General features: G+C 48.0%; 1 protein-coding gene across 1 annotated transcript in view; it reads right to left on the bottom strand.

The window, feature by feature from the left end:
- The window catches only part of LOC115469587 (protein FAM76B-like), a 62,259-nt gene that overhangs the window by 39,895 nt on the left and 6,734 nt on the right, over nt 1-15,630 (bottom strand). Inside the window, 2 exon segments of the mRNA XM_030202383.1 lie at nt 683-763; nt 4,819-4,866. Coding sequence (XP_030058243.1) covers nt 683-763; nt 4,819-4,866 — 129 coding nt within the window.

Consider the following 15,630-nt stretch of genomic DNA (forward strand, 5'->3'; position numbering starts at 1 on the left):
CAAATTAATTCGACAATTTGAACTGTGGCTATTACCACCTGAGAGCCAACCTTTCCTCAAATTAAAGGGAGATTCTGAGGGAAAAAAGCCAAACCTCTCTGCCTCCTCTCTTTCTAAACTAATTCCTCCATGTTCAGTGCCTAAAAGAGAAAGTTACTCCACTGTATTCATTAGTGGGCAAAGTTAAACAGTAATCTATAAGTTTCCCATCACTAAGTTGCCACCACAGTGCATAAGTCATCATTAAAATGGAAATAAAATGGCTCTGAAATGTAAGGGAAAATATCTATAGGTTAAGACCTGTATTATGTAGTAGTTTAAGCCATTGAAGATTTTATGCAGCTTAGTTACCATTCTCTATGTTAACAAGGGGAATAACAGTAGTTATTTCCCCAGACAGAATGAATTTAAGTAATCTAATTATCATGGAACAGATAACAACAAGAAATATGCACCCAATAGCATACTACATTAGCAATGTTTCAAACAGCTTAAAAATGAAGCAATTCAGTAACAAGTTTAAAAAAAAATCCATCTTCAAGTAACTGGAAAATGGATGCCAAAAACTATAATACCTAAAAAGCATCAAGTTTCCATGACAGCATTATAAATTGAAGCAATCTGCCAAGGCTATATAGTTTTTAATATTTGAATAGTACAGTAACTAAGATAGAATGTTTACCTATCTCCATTAGATGGCTTGGATTCCAATTTGGGCTTTTTCTTTGGAGTTTCATTCTGAATGGTAGCAGTGGATTTAAGGCTAAAGAAAGGTAACAAAACATCAAAATTAAAAGTTAAATTTAGTTGCAAACAATGGCTAAATGATTTTCATTCTTTTGCATAAAATCCATTCATAAAAGACTATATCCAAAAAATTTTTTTTTTTGGGGGGGGGGGGGGGGGGGCAAGCATGGTGCTCCCCAGCCACTGATGCAAGCACTTCAAAAGCATGCACACTTCATGCAACTGAGTATGTGTGGCAGAAGGTTGGAACATTCTGCTGGCTTTCTCACTGCTTCTACAGCACGGGCGGGGAGCTCAGCAGAGAATCTTCAGCTGGTGGGGCTTGAGCAGCCCAACCAGCAAAGGGAAAACAGACAGAGGAAATGCTTTGCACTCACCTCCCCCCCCCCCCCCCCGGGGCTCCTCCCAAAAATAAGTTCTGGCTACGTCATTGCATCATTTACACTTGAGAGAGTTCTGCACAATGCAGAATCTCCCCCGATTATAATTCTGTTCAAGAAAATGAATGCAGCACAGGCAGCATCAGTTGCCAGAATTCATCTGCTCTCCCTTCTCCTACACGGGCAAAACTCCTAAGCATGTTTTCTCCCCCCCACCCCACCAGAAAAACCCCCAACATGCTCTCTCCAGTTTTGCAGTGATCACTTGCATTCCTGGTCTATATAACTTTTAACTAGCTGTTTCATAATGCACAGTAAAGAGGAGAACAGTTGACCACTGAGCCACAATCTTCTCCTCTTTTGCTACTCTGGACAACATTCCTAATTTGAACTGCATGGGGTACCATATAGCTGCATGGTTCAAATTAAGTGTGATACTGGGTGGCAGAGGAGGAGGAGAAATGGCCCAACAAGCAGCTGTTCTCATAATGTTTTGTCAAACACAGCTGGGATTGTATGGAGCAGGAATTAGTACTAATGAAGGAAGAGAGGGTTTTTTCCCCAGCATGTTTAGAGTAATGGCGGAGAGAGAAAGAAGAGAGTACTGGGTGTTTTGCTAGAAGTTAGAGAGAACTTGGAAGGGGGGAAAAGAGCCAGTGATCTTGCTGCTGAGGGCAAGACAGAATAGGGGAGCAAAGGGGAAAAAACCTAGGGGGTACAGAGAGAAATCAAGGGTTTGAACCTCCCAAAGGGAACAGAGAGATCAAGCTAAAGTTAAATTAGATGTTACTGCTCATTTTCTTTCCTTGAGTCCCCACCAGACCAGTCCAGAACCCTGGGGTTATGCTCTCCTGCCAATATGTGAAGACTGAGAAATAACTGATGTCACTAATTATCCTGTGCAGTCTGTTGGTTCCTCAGTATATTTCAATACCGAAGCAGAACACAACTCCCCCAATGGTAAAAATTCCCAATAGCACACTAATTTTTTCATTTCTTTTTTTAAAATCCAAAAAGATAGAAAATACTAGCAACGTCACGCAGATTTACCCATAGCTCTATATTTACTCAGATGGAAAATGTGGGTCCTGAAGGTCTTAAGAAATTAGTAGGCAATATTTAATCTATCCTTCCTTATTGCTCCATCAGACCAATACAGACGCCTGTGATGTACAAAAGCAGTAGTCAGTTTATATGGGATTGTGCTAGCTTCCAAGGTTGCGTCTTCATGAGCTTGTGCATCCAACCTATAGTGGCAAAGAAAGGAATGTAAGGAAGCCCAAGTAGCCGCTCTGCAAATCTCAGTGGGTGGCACAACCCAGGAGGCAGACAGACATCACACTTCCAGTACTTAGGTGCCCACAAAGCATATAGGCAGACACAATCACCTTTTTAATCCATTAAGCCATCATAGCTTTAGATGTTGCCTCTCCTTTTGGGGCTCTCCCAAAAAGCACAAACCACCTAATTTCCTGGACTCTTATTCATTTGAAATGGAAGTTGGGCATTGGAAGTCTCGGCGGCCATTTTGAACAACAATCCGGCAGCGGGGGAGGGTCAGCGCCAGCAGCGGGCATGCTGGACAGGGGATCTTTCCTGCATGCCCTGAAGAATTCGCTACACAACCTGGGTGGCTGGAGGGGAGGCAGGTGAGAGAGCAGGGTCACTGGACATGGGTGGCTGCAGGGGGGGGGGGCAGGGGAGAGGGAGGGGGTGCTCAGACCATAAAGGGGGGGAGGGGGCACACACTCACTCTCTGTCTCTCACATACACTCTCTCTGACACACTCTCTCTGTCACACACACACACAGATAGACACTCTGTCTCTCACACAAACACATACATTCTGTCTCTCTCTCTCTGACACACACACTCCATCTCTCACACACACTCTCTCTCTCTCTCTCTCAAATATACACTCCGAGGAAAACCTTGCTAGCGCCCGTTTCATTTCTGACAGAAATGGGCCTTTTTTTTTTTTTTTAACTAGTTTTACATAATTTATTTTCACCTGGAACAAAGATAGGCAGAGGAGTTGATGAACCACTTTCACATTAATCACTTGTACCATTCTGTTTGTGGCAGAGGCAGATCTTAAGATTTTTAGGGGGGGGGGGGGGGAGGAGGAGGAGGTATGTAAGAGGATTTTACTACTTATTTTGGCCCACAGGTGCCTTTGTGAGGGGTTTTTTTTTTTTTTAATGTGATTTGTGCCCATCCTGCCACATGGGTCTACAAGACTAAAGTTTGTCATAAAGTGCCCAGAATGCGATACCTTCTGTCATCTCAAGTTCAGCAATCAGAGATCCATGAAGGGTGGGAGACAGCAGGCAAATTAAGGCTGAACTAAAGCATTAAGTTTTTTCAGACAGGTTCCCAGCACCCAAGTCACTGTTGGTATGGAATCTGTGATCAGTGAGCTCTCTCAGAGCCTTGCCAACTGCCTGTAGGCATAAATTAGGAAGACAGCAGTGCCCTTAGCTAAGCCCAGAGGTTCTGTATTGCTGACCACCGTACTCTGTCCAGTACGTACCTTACTACAGCTCTCTGGGATGAGAGAAGCTGTTTCTATAGTAGTCTCTGTGGGGGCCTGAAACAGCATGCTGGAGCAGTAGAATATTGTTGCAAAACATTCTTAGGAAGAGAGTTATCCAAGTACAAGGCCATATTGATAATTACCTTGAAATTATATAATTGAAAAGAGAGATTTGTTTCTGCTTTGCCAGGCAGATGAAGTAGCCTAGTTTTTTTTTTTTTGGGGGGGGGGGGGTGGGTGGGAGAGGGGCAGGAGCTACACCCCCCACCAGACGGAGCACTTGCACATGCCAGAAAGTTATTCTACAATTTTCTGGGCCTTGAGAGCGCAGTCTGATCATTCTCTATCAGGATGATGTCACCTATGTGTGTGGTTGAATCTATCCTGCTTGTCCAGAGAGAACCATGTTACATTCCTGAGCCCAACTTCTACTCCTTGAACCAGTTGAGGTTGTGAAATGAATTCACCACCATCTATTCGTTGTCTAACAGTCTGTCATCTTTATCAGTTTTCCTGCCATTCTCATGCCATACCTCTCCCTCAGCTTACATTAACTTCTGATTAGATTGCCAATTCAAGAATTTTGTTTTTACTTACATAGTTGTCTAGGGCTCAGTTTCTCTGTTCATTTAATCTCTCTATATACCCTGGCATACTATTGCCACCTAGTCAGGCTTATTCTTAGGCCTCTCTCTTTGCTCATCTATCAAACAAATCCCCTTCTGATATCCAGGACTTTCCTATACTAATTATGTTTAAATCCTAGTTAAAGGTCTATTCATTAAGTTTTTATCTGGCTAATCCATTACTAGGCATGTCAGTTCTATTTCAATTACGTCAGTTCTAGTACTACAGATACTGTAGGGTAGGGTATCAAATAATGCAGAAAAAGCACAAACTGCTGGGGCTTTGAAAGAAACCTTCCATACCTCTCAACCAGAAAACTGATGCTAAGGGGCTAGGCAAGGCAGGATGGAGTTAAAAATGGAGAAAAACCCTGCGTAACAGTGAACAGACTTTTAACCTACTGTAGCTCCAAGTAAAGACTGGTTCAAATTAAGCTGAAAGGCCAAAAAAGGGTAGCAACATGATATTGCTGAGTAAAATAAAATAAAAAAAAATGCAAGAGGGATCAATGTGAAGTAATATACTTGCCTTTGTTTCCATAGTCCTTGCTCTTGTTCTGGACTCAAACTGCTCAATCTGAAAAACAAGAAATATTGTATATTATGAATATACTATGTGCTTTCTGTGCTATCTTGCTAACACTATCTGTTGATACTGTCTTTTGTGAGCCACAAAGTTCTTTATATATTGCACAATTAATCCTACCTTGGCTTATAATATACTATTGTGCTTTCTGTGCTATCTCGCTAACACTATCTGTTGATACTGTCTTCTACATCCTACTGGAACCACCAACTATGGCGTATCCTACTACCATTATCCTGCCTGCTAACAGTATCTGCTGAGATTGCCTTGCTAGCATAAAGCGAATGCTACATACCTGTAGAAGGTATTCTCCGAGGACAGCAGGCTGATTGTTCTCACTGATGGGTGACGTCCACGGCAGCCCCTCCAATCGGAAACTTCACTAGCAAAGTCCTTTGCTAGCCCCGCGCGCACCGCGCCATGCGCGGCCGTCTTCCCGCCCGAAACCGGCTCGAGCCGGCCAGTCCAGTATGTAGCAAGACAATACACTTCAAGGGAAGACACAACTCCAAAGGGGAGGCGGGCGGGTTTTGTGAGAACAATCAGCCTGCTGTCCTCGGAGAATACCTTCTACAGGTATGTAGCATTCGCTTTCTCGAGGACAAGCAGGCTGCTTGTTCTCACTGATGGGGTATCCCCTAGCCACCAGGCTCACTCAAAACAATAACATTGGTCAATTGGGCCTCGCAACGGCGAGGACATAACTGAGATTGACCTAAAAAATTTACCAACTAACTGAGAGTGTAGCCTGGAACAGAACAAACAGGGCCCTCGGGGGGGTGGAGTTGGATCCTAAAGCCCAAACAGGTTCTGAAGAAACGACTGCCCGAACCGACTGTCGCGTCGGGTATCCTGCTGCAGGCAGTAATGAGATGTGAATGTGTGGACAGATGACCACGTCGCAGCTTTGCAAATTTCTTCAATGGAGGCTGACTTCAAGTGGGCTACCGACGCAGCCATGGCTCTAACATTATGAGCCGTGACATGACCCTCAAGAGCCAGCCCCGCCTGGGCGTAAGTGAAGGAAATGCAATCTGCTAGCCAATTGGATATGGTGCGTTTCCCTACAGCCACTCCCCTCCTATTGGGGTCAAAAGAAACAAACAATTGGGCGGACTGTCTGGTGGGCTGTGTCCGCTCCAGGTAGAAGGCCAATGCTCTCTTGCAGTCCAATGTGTGCAGCTGACGTTCAGCAGGGCAGGAATGAGGACGGGGAAAGAATGTTGGCAAGACAATTGACTGGTTCAGATGGAACTCCGACACGACCTTTGGCAGAAACTTAGGGTGAGTGCGGAGGACTACTCTGTTGTGATGAAATTTGGTGTAAGGGGCCTGGGCTACCAGGGCCTGAAGCTCACTGACTCTACGAGCCGAAGTAACTGCCACCAAGAAAATGACCTTCCAGGTCAAGTACTTCGGATGGCAGGAATTCAGTGGCTCAAAAGGAGGTTTCATCAGCTGGGTGAGAACGACATTGAGATCCCATGACACTGTAGGAGGCTTGACAGGGGGCTTTGACAAAAGCAAACCTCTCATGAAGCGAACAACTAAAGGCTGTCCTGAGATCGGCTTACCTTCCACTTGGTAATGGTATGCACTGATTGCACTAAGGTGAACCCTTACGGAGTTGGTCTTCAGACCAGACTCAGACAAGTGCAGAAGGTATTCAAGCAGGGTCTGTGTAGGACAAGAGCGAGGATCTAGGGCCTTGCTGTCACACCAGACGGCAAACCTCCTCCAATGAAAAAAGTAACTTCTCTTAGTGGAGTCTTTCCTGGAAGCAAGCAAGATGCGGGAGACACCCTCCGTCAGGCCCAAAGAGGCAAAGTCTACGCCCTCAACATCCAGGCCGTGAGAGCCAGAGACTGGAGGTTGGGATGCAGAAGAGCCCCTTCGTCCTGCGTGATGAGGGTCGGGAAAACACTCCAATCTCCACGGTTCTTCGGAGGACAACTCCAGAAGAAGAGGGAACCAGATCTGGCGCGGCCAAAAAAGGAGCAATCAGAATCATGGTGCCTCGGTCTTGCGTGAGTTTCAACAAAGTCTTCCCCTACGAGAGGGATGGAGGATAAGCATACAGCAGACCCTCCCCCCAATTCCAGGAGGAAGGCATCTGACGCCAGTCTGCCGTGGGCCTGAAGCCTGGAACAGAACTGAGGGACTTTGTGGTTCACTTGAGATGCGAAGAGATCCACCAGGGGGGTGCCCCACGCCTGGAAGATTCTGTCGCACCACCGGGAAGTGAGCGACCACTCGTGAGGTTGCATAATCCTGCTCAACCTGTCGGCCAGACTGTTGTTTACGCCTGCCAGATATGTGGCTTGGAGCCACCATGCCTTGACGGCGAGCCCAGAGCCACATGCTGACGGCCTTCTGACAACAGGGGGCGAGATCCGGTGCCCCCCTGCTTGTTGACATAGTACATGGCAACCTGGTTGTCTGTCTGAATTTGGATAATTTGGTGGGACAGCCGATCTCTGAAAGCCTTCAGAGCGTTCCAGATCGCTCGCAACTCCAGAAGATTGATCTGTAGATCGCGTTCTTGGAGGGACCACCTTCCTTGGGTGTGAAGCCCATCGACATGAGCTCCCCATCCCAGGAGAGACGCATCCGTGGTCAGCACTTTTTGTGGCTGAGGAATTTGGAAAGGACGTCCCAGAGTCAAATTGGAGCAAATCGTCCACCACAACAGGGATTCGAGAAAACTCGTGGACAGGTGGATCACGTCCTCTAGACCCCCAGCGGCCTGATACCACTGGGAGGCTAGGGTCCATTGAGCAGATCTCATGTGAAGGCGGGCCATGGGAGTCACATGAACTGTGGAGGCCATATGGCCCAGCAATCTCAACATCTGCCGAGCTGTGATCTGCTGGGACGCTCGCACCCGTGAGACGAGGGACAACAGGTTGTTGGCCCTCGTCTCTGGGAGATAGGCACGAGCCGTCCGAGAATCCAGCAGGGCTCCGATGAATTCGAGTGTCTGCACTGGGAGAAGATGGGACTTTGGGTAATTTATCACAAACCCCAGTAGCTCCAGGAGGCGAATAGTCATCTGCATGGACTGCAGGGCTCCTGCCTCGGATGTGTTCTTCACCAGCCAATCGTCGAGATATGGGAACACGTGCACCCCCTGCCTGCGAAGCGCCGCTGCTACCATAGCTAGGCACTTGGTGAACACCCTGGGCGCAGAGGCGAGCCCAAAGGGTAGCACACAGTACTGGAAGTGGCGTGTGCCCAGCTGAAATCGTAGATACTGTCTGTGAGCTGGCAGTATCGGGATGTGTGTGTAGGCATCCTTCAAGTCCAGAGAGCATAGCCAATCGTTTTGCTGAATCATGGGGAGAAGGGTGCCCAGGGAAAGCATCCTGAACTTTTCTTTTACGAGATATTTGTTCAGGGCCCTTAGGTCTAGGATGGGACGCATCCCCCCTGTTTTCTTTTCCACAAGGAAGTACCTGGAATAGAATCCCAGCCCTTCTTGCCCGGATGGCACGGGCTCGACCGCATTGGCGCTGAGAAGGGCGGAGAGTTCCTCTGCAAGTACCTGCTTGTGCTGGAAGCTGTAGGGACTGAGCTCCCGGTGGACAATTTGGAGGTTTGGAGGCCAAATTGAGAGTGTATCCTTGCCGGACTATTTGGAGAACCCACTGATCGGAGGTTATGAGAGGCCACCTTTGGTGAAAAGCTTTCAACCTCCCTCCGACTGGCAGGTCGCCCGGCACGGACACTTGGATGTCGGCTATGCTCTGCTGGAGCAGTCAAAAGCTCGTCCCTTGCTTTTGCTGGGGAGCCGCGGGGCCTTGCTGAGTCGCACGCTGCTGACTGAGAGCGAGCGCGCTGGGGCTTAGCCTGGGCCGCAGGCTGTCGGGAAGGAGGATTGTACCTACGCTTGCCAGAAGTATAGGGAACAGTCTTCCTTCCCCCGAAAATCGTTCTACCTGTAGAGGTAGAAGCTGAAGGCTGCCGGCGGCGAACTTGTCGAATGCGGTGTCCCGCTGGTGGACAGACTCTACCACCTGTTCGACTTTTTCGCCAAAAAATGTTATCCGCACGGCAAGGCGATGTCCGCAATCCGCTGCTGGAGTCTATTCTCCATGTCGGCGGCACGCAGCCATGAGAGCCTGCGCCATCACCACACCTTGAGCAGCGGCCCTGGACGCAACATCAAAGTGTCATAAACTCCTCTGGCCAGGAATTTTCTGCACGCCTTCAGCTGCCTGACCAACCTCCTGAAAAGGCTTGGCTTGCTCAGGGGGAAGAGTCATCAACCAAGCCCGCCAACTGCCGCACATTGTTCCGCATGTGTATGCTCGTGTAGAGCTGGTACGACTGGATCTTGGACACGAGCATAGAGGAATGGTAGGCCTTCCTCCCAAAGGAGTCTAAGGTTCTAGCGTCCTTGCCCGGGGGCGCCGAAGCATGTTCCCTAGAACTCTTAGCCTTCTTTAGGGCCAGATCCACAACTCCAGAGTCGTGAGGCAACTGAGTGCGCATCAGCTTCTGGGTCCCCATGGATCCGGTACTGGGACTCGATCTTCTTGGGATGTGGGGATTACTTAGTGGCTTGGTCCAGTTCGCAAGCAATGTCTTTTTCAGGACATGGTGCAAGGGAACAGTGGACGCTTCCTTAGGTGGAGAAGGATAGTCCAGGAGCTCAAACATTTCAGCCCTGGGCTCGTCCTCCACAACCACGGGAAGGGGATGGCCGTAGACATCTCCCGGACAAAGGAAGCGAAAGACAGACTCTCGGGAGGAGAAAGCTGCCTCTTCAGGAGAGGGAGTGGGATCAGAAGGAAGACCCTCAGACTCCTCGTCAGAGAAATATCTGGGATCTTCTTCTTCTTCCCAACGAGGCATCACCCTCGGTGTCAGACACAAGTTCACGGACCTGCTGTCTGCAACCGCGCCCGGCTCGACTCCGTGGAGCCACGTCCACGATGGGGGCGTCGAGAGGTAGACTCCCTCGCCCGCATCGGCGAAGCTCCCTCCGCCGACGTAGTCGGGGAGCCTTCCTGGGAGGTGGCCGCAGGTCGTGCCACCGAGCTACGCCCCCCCGTTTCCGGTACCGACGTCGGGACCTTCACCCTGAGGCGATGGGCCAGCCGGCGCCCCGTTCTTTCGACAGGTACCTGGAGGCGCAAAGCACCGCCGGTACCGGAGGGGTAGGGGGCCCAACAGCTCTCCCCTAGAATCCTCGGGAGGAACGGCCCGGACGGCTCCTTCGCTTCAGAGCTTGCTGCAGAGAAAAGGCTGAGAGGTCGCTGCAGGCGTCGACGTCAGAGAACCTGTTCCGGGGATGGAGGCTGTTCCGGGCTGTCACAGAGCTGGAGCGCATCGACACCTCATTGAACAAGAGGGGTGAACGGTACTCTCGTTGCCGATGCCTCTGGGTGCCGAATCCCTCGGCGAAACCACCCCCAGAGCTCTCGGTGCCGCCACGGGGAGGAGCCCGGTGCGATGCTTCTTCGATTTCTTCCGGAGCATGTCACCGGAGCTCCCCGGCACCGACGAGGCGGACGTCGAATCCACCCGTCGCTTCCTCGGGGCCGAGACTGAAGAAGGTCGATCTCGGGGGGCTGTACCGCAGGAGCCCTCAGGGTAGGAGGAGACCCACCCGAGGGCTCACCGCCACCAGCAGGGGAATGGACAGCCCTCACCTGCACTCCACCCGATGCACCACCGTCCGACGACATCAGCCGACGACGGTCCCTGGTACCACCGACGTCGATGCAGCTATCCGATGTCTCGGCGCCGATTGCAGAGGCCCGATGCCTCGATGCACTCGATGCAGGGGCGGCCGAGGAAGATGGTCTGGACGCTGACGACGTCGATGCACTCGAAGATCCCTGGTGCCGATGCCGACGAAGAGCCCGGAGAACAACACGTTTCACTGGGCTAGTCTCGCTACCTGAGTCGCCTTTGAAGCAGGGAACACAGACTGCAGTTCTGAGGGCGGTGCTCGGCCCCCAGACACTGAAGACACGACGAGTGTCGATCAGTGAGCGAGATAACCCGGGGCGCACTGGGTGCACTTCTTGAAGCCGCTGGAAGGCTTCGATGTCATGGGCGGAAAAATCACGCCGGCGAAATCAAAAGCCGAAATGGCGGAAATTTGAAGCACCAAAACTTTAGAGGGAGAAAATTCTCGACCGAGGCCTAAAAAAAGGCCTAACCCCGACGACGAAAGAAAACTTTACCGGGGCAAAAAGCTGGAAGTACGGGGAGGATTGACACGAAACCCGGTTGGAGGGTTTCCGGAGCACTTCCCGACTAAACAAAGCTTTTCCGAAGGAAAAAAACCGCTCAAAAATGATTTGGACGCGCGAGGTCGACTTTCCGGGGCTCGACACGGCGAAAACACGACCGTACCGAGTGCGGACAAAAGAAGACTGGCCGGCTCGAGCCGGTTTCGGGCGGGAAGACGGCCGTGCCGCGCGGTGCGCGCGGTGGCGAGGGCTAGCAAAGGACTTTGCTAGTGAAGTTTCCGATTGGAGGGGCTGCCGTGGACGTCCACCCATCAGTGAGAACAAGCAGCCTGCTTGTCCTCGGAGAATACGGTAGTACTAAAATATAGTTAGTTATCGTATAGGTACTATACCAGCTTTCAATTGTATGCATGCTGACATATTGATATGTTGTCCCACCACACACACTCACTCAACATCCAACTTAATTATTTCACCAGCATGATCATCCTGAATGTAACATTACCATCCCACTCCTCACTATAACGCACACAACTCTCACAACCCCCTCAACTGATTCACCATGACATCATCTCTCCAATACTAGCCAAACACCCACTTCCTTACAAACCAATAACAACCTTAGAAACCTTCCAACGTCCAGGACACCATCCTTAAAGAACAACCACCCACAACACCAAAATACAAAAAATAAATCAACTTATCAAAATCCACCCATCTCCCCAGACCACTGATCCACTCCTATCTGTCCGAATAGGATATATTAATGCAAGATCAGTGGTAATAAAAGCAAATCATCACAGACCTGATTGCCTCAGAGAACCTAGATCTACTTTTCATCACCGAACCTGGATCCGTCAATCAGAAGATCCTATCATAAACGAACTATGCCCCCCCCCCCCAGCTACAAAAATATCACATTGGCCTAGGAAAGACAAAAGAGGAGGAATTGCATCATCTACAGATCATACTTCCGCAGAACCCATCTTAGAGTCATCTCAACTCAACTCGAAATTGCCTCTATAAAATTATATGCCCCATGCTATATGAACATTTAATCTGCATACTGTTTTACAGACCTCCCAACAACTGGAACCATAGCCAAACCACTTCATGGCCTTTGTATCAAATACATGCGTCAACAACTCCAATATATTACTACTAGGAGACCTAAACCTTCATTTAGAAGACTCCAATTCTGCCCACACCCGGGATTGTATAGACTTTCTCCAGCTATGTGATTTCAACATTCCTCCCATAGTACCAACCCATAATAAAGGCCACTCACTCGATATCATCACACTCAAACATTCTACAGATCAAGACTTCCTCTTATCAGACATCCAATGGGCCGCCCTCCCTGGTCCGACCACCATAAAGCAACCCTATCCGTGCAATGGCGAAAAAAGGACAAAAAAAAAGACAAACCCAAGCCACCGGAACCCACAACAATCAAAACCAGAGGACGAATTGAAAAGGATACCTTCTGGCAACTTATCTCTGACAATAATTGGTCAATAGATCCAAATTCAAAACCACTTCCTTGCAGATTGGGACCACAAATGCAAACTCATTCTAGATGAAATTGCTCCATTACACCCCAAAACCCTATATACAAAGAAAAAACCCTCCCCATGGTTCAACGAAGAATTAAAAAAAGCTAAAGAAACTAACCAGGAAACTAGAAAAAACTTGGAGCAAATCAAAAGATGATCTCACCCTGAATGCGTGGAAACAAACACAAAAGAAATACAAGAATGACATCAAACAAGCCAAAAGAACATACTACACAAAACAAATCACAGCCACCGGACATAAAAAAATACAAAAATCATAAAGAATCTTCTTAACATGAATCCAGTAACAACTTCATCTTCAAAATGCCCATCTGCCGACCAGATGGCCAAATACTTCAACGATAAAATCACTAACCTGTGCAACACAATTCCCCACGATGAAACCAATATTGACACTTTCCTTGACGAACTGGACCCAGACTTTGAAGAGATCCCAGCAGATCGCTATTGGAAAACTTCACACCCCTCAGCACTAAGGAAATCTCCTCAGCACTATCCAACTTTCCAAAGCTCACTGTCACCTGGACCCATGCCCCAACTACTTTTAAAAAATGCCCCAGAACGATTCATTACGGAACTAACCACCCACTTAAATTTCCTACTTCAACATGGCTCCTTCACCTCCGAACATGGCAATATTCTACTCACACCAATACCGAAAAACCCCAAGAAACCAGTGAATGACATCACCAACTACCGACCAGTGGGATCACTTCTAATCAAATTGATGGAAAATAGAGTGACCTCCCAACTTAACGAATTCATACAAAAGTTCTCCATACTACATGAATCACAATCAGGTTTTCGACCTGCACACAGCACAGAAACAGTATTACTCACCCTGATATCCAAGTTCAAACATGAAATTTCAATTGGCAACAAAATACTTCTCCTGCAGTTCGACCTATCCAGCGCATTGATATGGTAGACCACAATACTCTCACAAAATTACTGGACAAACTAGGGATCGGCGGAAACATCATTAAGTGGATAAACAGTTTTATCACCACTAGATCCTATCAGGTCAAATGAACCTCATCAATATCGCCTGCCTGGTCATCAAAATGCGGATTCCCCCAAGGCTCACCTCTATCCCCGATCCTCTTCAACCTTATGATGATCCTTCTGGCCAAATGCCTATCCAAATCTGGCCTAAACCCCTTTATCTATGCTGATGACATCACAAATTCATCACTTTCCAATCCAACCTTACAGAAATCACGGAGAAAATAATCACTGCCATGAACATCCTAGCATCCTGGGCCAACGCTTTCAAGATGAAAATGAACAAAGAAAAAACTCAATGCCTAATCCTTTCATCACAACACTCTACTCTGCTCCAAACCACCCTGAGCATCCCTGACGTTACAATCCCAATATCGGACAATCTAAAAATTCTAGGAGTGACATTAGATAGTCACCTAACTTTAGAAACTCACGCCAAAGATGTTCAACATGATGTGGGTATTGAAGAGAGTAAAACCATTCCTCCCACGGAAAACTTTCCACAATCTAGTACAATCCACAGTACTCATCCATGCCGACTATTGCAACAGCATCTTCATTGGTTGCAAAGCCCAAATCATGAAAAAACTCCAAAGAGTCCAAAACACAGCAGCCAGACTCATCTTTGGCAAACCACAATTTGAAAGCGCAACACCACTTCGTGAAAAACTTCACTGGCTCCCTATCAAGGAACGAATATACTTCAAAGCCCACACAATGATCCACAAGATCCTCCATGGCGAATTTCCAAGCTACATGACCAACTTGATCAATCTTCCAGCCAGAAACAGGCCCAAATCTTCTCGAACATACCTCAACTTCCCAATTGCAAAGGCCTCAAATATAAAACCTACTACGCATCCAACTTCCCCGTTATAGGCAGCCAACTTTGGAACGCCATACCTCGACACATCCGAAAAACCAAAGAACACCTACCCTTCCGAAAACTGCTGAAAACTTACCTCTTCAAACAAGCCTACCCAAACGACCCAAATTAATTCTCTACCTATCCATAACACTAACTCTACCAAAATCCAATCCAATCCCCTACATCTCTTCCTACTGTCCTACTCTATAACTGTGTTATCTCTGTGATACTTGGTACCACATTATCTCTGTGATACTTTGTATCATATTTGTATTACCTCTGTGATACTTTGTACCATACTTTGTAAGCCGCACTGAACCTGCTATTGAGCGGGAAAGAGCGGGGTATAAATGCTACAAACAACAAACAAAACATACTGCCCACAGACTTTCTCCTAATGGCAAATGAAATTAAACAATGTAAATACTACTATAAATTATTCATTTCTAACATTTCATGCATCGCCTTCTAGGAATATACTTAAGTTTGACTGTATTCTACAGTTTGTTTGCTAGCCCAACAAAGGCGGCATTTGTACAAAAACAACCATTTTTACTATTTAGTAGTCCAGCAATACTTCTATTTCTTTTTCTTTGCGAAAGCAGCAAATGCCTGTGAAATTTTAAGTGCACCAGTAACAGAATATTTTAGGGACAGTTTCCTTTAAGAAAGCTAACCTACATACTATGAGCTAGGATAGCGAATGATATGTTCTCCGAGGACAGCAGGCTGATTGTTCTCACGACTGGGTTGACGTCCACGGCAGCGCCCTCCGACCGGAACAAAAACTTCACGGGCGGTCCTGCACGCAGGGCATACCCACCGCGCATGCGTGGCCATCTTCCTGCCCGTGCGCGACCGTTCCCGCTCAGTTGAATAACAAGCAAAGGAATGAGGAAAAAACGCAACTCCAAAGGGGAGGAGGGAGGGTAGGTGAGAACAATCAGCCTGCTGTCCTCGGAGAACACCTGCTACTGGTATGTATCATTCGCTTTCTTCGAGGACAAGCAGGCTGCTTGTTCTCAAGACTGGGGTATCCCTAGCTCTCAGGCTCACTCAAAACAAGAACCCAGGTCAATTTAACCTCGCAACGGCGAGG

This window comes from Microcaecilia unicolor, chromosome 4 (assembly GCF_901765095.1).
Source record: "Microcaecilia unicolor chromosome 4, aMicUni1.1, whole genome shotgun sequence".
NCBI classification, from domain to species: domain Eukaryota; kingdom Metazoa; phylum Chordata; class Amphibia; order Gymnophiona; family Siphonopidae; genus Microcaecilia; species Microcaecilia unicolor.